Source organism: Limulus polyphemus, unplaced genomic scaffold (genome assembly GCF_000517525.1).
Source record: "Limulus polyphemus unplaced genomic scaffold, Limulus_polyphemus-2.1.2 Scaffold4270, whole genome shotgun sequence".
NCBI lineage: Eukaryota > Metazoa > Arthropoda > Merostomata > Xiphosura > Limulidae > Limulus > Limulus polyphemus.
Window position 1 is genome coordinate 46,960 of NW_013669880.1, and position 6,777 is coordinate 53,736.

Consider the following 6,777-nt stretch of genomic DNA (forward strand, 5'->3'; position numbering starts at 1 on the left):
ACAACTTTGGAGAATAGGTGAGAGTTTTGCAATACATATTTAACAGTATAAGCCATGTATGTTTCTAAATATAAATTTAATCTAAACAATTTCTCAACTGGAGCTTCTTTAAATGCTTTTCTGTGCAAGTCACTGTGTTACATTCAAAATTTAATTAAACACCTTCAATATTGATTATATGGATGAATTTGATATATAGAGTTAGGATTCGAAATTTCATTTTATCCAAGTTTTAAATCTTTTACTTCAAAATAAACTTTTAAAAACTACTTAACACTTCAGATGTATTGTGATGTGACCCATGAGCTGTGAAAATTATCTACTTTGACATTCTGTATCTTCAATAATACAATGGCAGTATTATAGAGGTACGTCTAGACAATGAGATGCTCAGATAACCTTTTGATTCTTTCATTTCAAAGTTCTTTGAATGAATATAGTTGGAACAAGTATTAAAGTTTTTCATCTCCTAATAGCTGCCATGCCCACCTTCAAAAGATTTGTTTGAGCTGTATAGCCTCCACGTAGACATTACATACACATGTGTATAACCATTAGAAAGAGCTCATTTTACAATATAATCTAACAACAACGATTTTGAAATTGGCACCAAGTTGTTATCATGGAGTACGTGAAATTGACTCTAATATGGTCGGCTATTTGATCAACTATAGCACTTACGGTTGTTTCTTACCTAAATATGTTATAGTTAGATACATTTTAAATTGAATTTTGGTCTTACTATTACATATAAGTTAATTATGTATTTGTTAGATTTCAAAGGTTTAAACATTTTTTAAATATACATCATAGTTTGCGTCTATTCTGAAGGCTTACGATATTACGTGCTAAAGAAAATTTTGCCGAAAAGTTGTGCATGTCTCCCAAAAAAACTGTAACATGTTTCAAGGGCACATTGCCTTGTGTTGAGATGAATAATAAGTGGTAAAGGACAAGAATGGAAAATAAAATATTAAAAATTAACTGTATGTGAAAATACCCAAAGCTATGAGTATATGCAAAACATCTTTAAAGATATTTTACAAAAAATCAAAAGGCATGTATATTTTATTTCCTAATTTTAATCATTTCATTGCATTGTATGTTGATGATAATAGCTAGAATTAGTGATATGATAAAGAAAATGAAAAATAAAATATAAACATTTACCTTAAAAAACTTCTGATATCCTTTTAGGAGGTTCTAAAGATTATGCAACTGAAATATGAAACTATAAGACAAAGAAAAGTATTTTTATACTTAAAATGAAAATCACCTTGCACTCGATTTGTTAATAATTTGAATGCAAGTAAAAACACTTAATTATAAAACCATCATTATTTGTGTACACGATGCTTATGATCGTTAGCTTATGAGAGGATATATTAAAAAATCTCAGAGTTACTACATGTATTGTTGTACAAATGAAATTTGCAACTCAGTTTCTGCAAATTGCATGAGTCTGCCATAAAAGAGTTAATGTGAACTATGCTGGTGTATGATGGCATCGTCATGTGACAGTAACCTTCCACCATTAGGAGAGTGACACAACCTCCATGCCCAGTAACTCCCCTTAAGCACTTGCACTCGAAATATCTTCATTCTTTTCCTTGGCATTACCTTTGCTAGAGGTGTTAATTTTTTTTTGAGTCTGTGTTCAATTTACTGAAATTTGTGATTGTCAATGAACTTGCATTTTCATTCTGTCTTTACTTTTGTTTCAAAAGCATTGTTTAACATAAATTGTCAAGTGATGGTGACTTCTAATTTGCTCTGTGAAAGTAACTTAGTTACAAACACAGAACCTATTTACAATGGCTTCTGGAGACTCATTGACTGTTGAGGACATTGCAACCATTGTACAGCGTGTTGTGGGTTACCTCATGCATACTTTGCCTGTTTTTCCCTTCCCTTCAACCAACATCATTTCTCATCAGATTGTGAATTGGAATGTGTACATGCTGTTTAACTCTTTGTTGAGTAATCCTAAAATATCATCTTTGGGTCGTATGTCTAATTTGAAGTCTTTGCCTTTTCACTTACATGAAACTAAACATAAAAAACTGTATTACGTTTTTTTACACCAAAAGGTGTTTTAAGTTTTCTTTTATAAGATATTATACTATAACCCTTAATGCTTATTTTTTAGGGTAAGTTTCGTGCACTATGCAACCTTGGTGATGTACTTCTCAAAATGAAAAACACAACTGAAGCAGTAAAGGTCTACCAAAAACAATTGATTCTAGCTAAACAAAGTAGAGAGAAAAGTCTAGAGGCAGCTGCATATGGAGCTCTTGGACTCTGTCATCGTCATATGAAGTGCTATGATAAAGCCTTGGGGTACCACACTCAGGTAAATTTTGTTTTTAACTTGTGGAATGTCAATTATATTATGTTGTTTTTATAGTGTACCTGGATAATTAATAATTTACTAAGTCCTACACTTTGTGTTGTACATATATTAGAATTTTTAAGAACTTTGGTTAACTCTCTTGCTATGGGCAGGTTAAAAAGAGTTATTTTCAAACTCTTATTAGATAATTTTATTATTATTGTATATCAATGAAATTGACATCAAAACATAGTTTATTAATTCAAATGTTAATACTATATATATCTTTTAAATTCTTAATTTAAAAAGAAATATGTAAAAAATTGCTACATGTCAATTTGTGCGTCACATAGCACCTCCTTATTGCTCAGTTTATATTTTATTACACCTACCGTACAATGTGTACAGTGGTTAAAGAATTATAAACTCAAATCTGAGGTATGGACAAGCTAGAATATAAAATAAGATCCTCCCGTCTCTGTTTTGCTAAGATATCAATATATTTAGCATATCTACTAAAGTGGCTCCTCCCAGTACTATATATCTACTAAAGTGGCTCCTCCCAGTACTACATATCTACTAAAGTGGCTCCTCCCGGTACTACATTCTTTTGAAACATAGTCCTACCTACTTCTGTTGAGTACATGTTTATAACCAATAGAAAGAGCACATCCCATTCTGTGGAAATCTGACAGTTGTTTATAAAAAGCTAGAAGGAGAAAGTCATGAATAGAAATTATATTTTTTGTAACCCACATATAGCTTATTTATAAACCCAGTTAAATTACAGGGATTTTGTGTGCACTAATATTGAAAGTTGATAATTTTTTTAATTTTAAAATGTATACGTGAAGCCTACAAAAATTAATCTCTTCACCCTCGAATTGGAAGAATAAATGATGCTTACGACGAGGTTTAGCACGTATGATGCATGAGCACAAAACAACTTGTAACACCATAAGTACTCAATATCATTGTTTTTCAATGTATTCCTTATTTATTGTTCTATGTTGTAAAAAGAATAGCTTATGGTCATTTGTCTAATTTGATGTCTTTGCCTTTTCACTTATAGTTTGTTTTTAACGAGTAGATGATAATAATATATATATATACATACGTAATGTATGGTAGGCAAAATATCTGTATTTTGTAAAATACTGGTGATGCAATTAGAGATTTGTACTTTGTAGGCCAATATATACATATGCCTACTGAATTTGTTATTCTTTTAGTTGTCTAAATTACGGTCAAATAGAAGCAAATTATGCAACATTAGAAATTTGACAACTTAAAAAATCTGTTTATTCATAACATTTTAGAATGGTTCACTATTTTATAAAGATCGGGGAAAAAAGTTATGCACGATTGCTTATACATCTTTAAAAGGAATAATGCACATACAAATTGCATTTGACAGTATAAAGTTATACAAACTTTGACATACAAACACGTGATAAAAGGATCAAGAATGATAAGAACTTTCAGAAAACACATACATAAAGTTATACACAGAATAAATTGTATCAATGAATGCAAATTTATATAGATATGTATTTTGGTACAAACATTTTAGAAAACTTGGGATGTCGTATATGAAATTATAAACTGATTTTGACACATGAAAGGGAGCATTACTACTATACGTAATAAAAGAAAACTTTACAAAAATACTACAGTCAAAACACAATTTAAAAAGGAAACATTGCTATGCACTCAAATACAAAGAATCAGAAATGCTAAAATGCTGCTGAGATAGTTTGAGTTATTAGAGAAAAACTAATTACAAACAAAGGAAAAGAGCAGACACTTTTACTTTGTACATAAATAATAATTTAGTGAAACTCTCATAGCAGACTTAATTTTATTTTATGTTGTTATAACATGGAAAATAAATCAGCTATGATACTTTCAGCAGTGTTGGTTATGTACTCAGTAAAAGCTTAACTTCTTTGAAGAGTATCATTGGCATGAATCAGCTAGGCCTATTACGGCATTTCTCAGGTATGTGATTTTTTATCCAATTCTCCATTTTTCTATGATTCCTTATTACCTCCATGTAGGCTCTTTTTGTCATCTTCGGCTCTGACTTTACACACGTGGTTTCACTGTTGTTGGGATCTTCTGGTTCACAATGCGACCTTGTCCTGGGTTCATGTGCCACCTCTTTCTTTTAGGGATTTACGTATGGCCATTTTTTTTCTTTGGTGATATGTTTTCAATCATGTATCTGAGACTTTAGAATCACTTGTGTAATCTGTGCATCAACATTCTACCCTTTCCTTTTTGGCTGTACATTTCTCATAGTTGGAGCCGTCCTGGTCCTTATTTACCCTTCCCCGTTCTTCCTTCCAAGGGTTTCTCATCTCGTTGTTTTATTCAACCTTGATGGGCATTTTGCCAACAGTATTGAAGACTAACCAGTGGGAGCTTGACTGTATGGTTTTATTACCCTTTGGCATCTTTCACTACAGATCCATAGGTTCTTTGGGTTTGTCAGAGGGATTTGTCCTGCTATTTTTTTCTCCACCTCCTTTTCTCAGGTACCCTTTCTTTCCCCATGACTTGGAATCCTGCCACCAGCCAGTGTCTGTCTGAGGTGGTACAAGATTTTCTGTCTCAACAGGCCATCGCACTTGTTCATCATCATTCTCCAGGCTGTTTGTTGTCCTCATGTTGCATATCCCGATATCTCATCACTCGCGATCCTCTATTTGGTTTGTTCTCCACGAGTGGTCTATCTGTTTCACACACTGCTCTTTGGACTTGCTTCAGCCCTGTACATTTGTTGGGTGGTTGGAGCATTTGTTCATCACTTACATGCTCTCGGGTTGCATTTTCCTCTTTCTTTGGACGACTGGTTACTGTTAACTCATTTTGAAGAGGAGTCCATCTGTTACCCTTATCAGCTGCTCTTTGAGGTGGTTAGAGTGGGGTGGTTAATCAACTTGGAAAGATCCTTACTGTGACCTATCTATTATCTTATCCATTTGGGTATTTTCTTTTTCAACACCCTTCTCTTCTTCAACTTTGTTTGATGGTTTTTCAGTTCTGTTACAGCTCATGAGGTTCTTTCGATTTTGGGGATGTGATCTTCCATGGTAGCTCTTACCCCCTTAGGTCAGGCTCATATACAGTTTCTTTTATTAGCTCTTCGTGACTTGTGGAATCTCACAAGGAATCCTCTGCTGGATCTTATTATCCTTTGTCCTACTCTTGTTGAAGATTGCCGTTGGTGGTTAGACATGACTTGCATGTTGGCGGGTGTCCTGCTCATCTGGATTTACACATTTCATGGATGCATCCCTTTGGGGATGGGAGTTGTGGTTTGATCAACAGGAAGATTAGGAGTTTTGGTTTGTGGCTGAGAGGTCTGTTTATATCAACATCCTGGAGCTTATTGCTGTACATTTTCTCCATATGGCCAGAAATTGTCTGGTAATGATCCATTCCCACTTTTCTTTGGTGGTTGCTTATCTCTATCACCAGGGTGGCATCCAATCTCATTCTGTCTGTATTCATACATTGGATCTTCTTTTTGGGCCCACACACTCAATATTCATATCCTTGCATGCCATGTTCTGGGTGCTTTCGCTCTTGTCGCAGATCAGATTCCGATGCAGATAAAATCTCTCCAAAGGATTGATCTCTTGATCCTTTTGTTTTCCAGTGGCTTTGACTTCAGTAGGGTACTCCTCACACTGAGTCTTTTGCTACGTCCCTTAACCACAATTTGGGTTTGGTCTCCAGTCCATCATCTTCTTGTTTGGGCTATCTATATTTTCAGCCAGGATTGGCCAACACATTTTTCTATCCATCCATCCATTCTCCTCCTTCTCCAGGTGATTTCGATCATCATTGACAGTCCTTCTGATAGCTCCTTCCTGGCTGTCTCAGCTGTGGTTTCTGTATTTTCTCCTACCTCCGGACTCTCCACCGTGCTTTCTCCCCCTTTTTCTTCTAGTGGAGTTTGAGAGTCCATAACACTTTCCAGTACCAAACTGCTAAGGTGATGGACCATGGAGGCATCCTCCTGAAAGGGTTAATGAAATGCAAATACATGTAAAATATAGAAATAGTTATACAACAGTTTAATGACACAAGCAGTGATTTATTGCTATATTTTCAGCTGATTTCAACTTCGTTTGTTGATAGTAAAATAAACAGAAAATATATGTGTAAAGCTTAGCAGTTGAAACTCTGAAAAGAAGTACTTTGAAACCTAGGGATCAATAATGAATGAAAAAAAGGACAGCTGCTCATTTTATTCTCATTTTACAACTTCATTATACTTTGATGATTTGTCTACTGGCTGAAGAATCAAGTATGTTAGGGTAGAGATAATAACAGATAAAGAAAAAGTTTTATATTTATTTAAGAAGTTTTAGAGGTTTTTGAGATGAAGAAAAGTATTTTTAATCTTAACATGAAACCACTTTACTTTCAGG

The 6,777-nt window shown here is 33.9% G+C and overlaps 1 protein-coding gene across 1 annotated transcript in view; it reads left to right on the forward strand.

Moving 5' to 3' along the window:
* LOC106470889 (tetratricopeptide repeat protein 28-like) overlaps window positions 1–6,777 on the forward strand; it is a 73,515-nt gene that overhangs the window by 41,077 nt on the left and 25,661 nt on the right. The window contains exon 9 of the mRNA XM_022399529.1: window positions 2,150–2,353. Coding sequence (XP_022255237.1) covers window positions 2,150–2,353 — 204 coding nt within the window. The remainder of the gene's footprint in view (window positions 1–2,149; window positions 2,354–6,777) is intronic.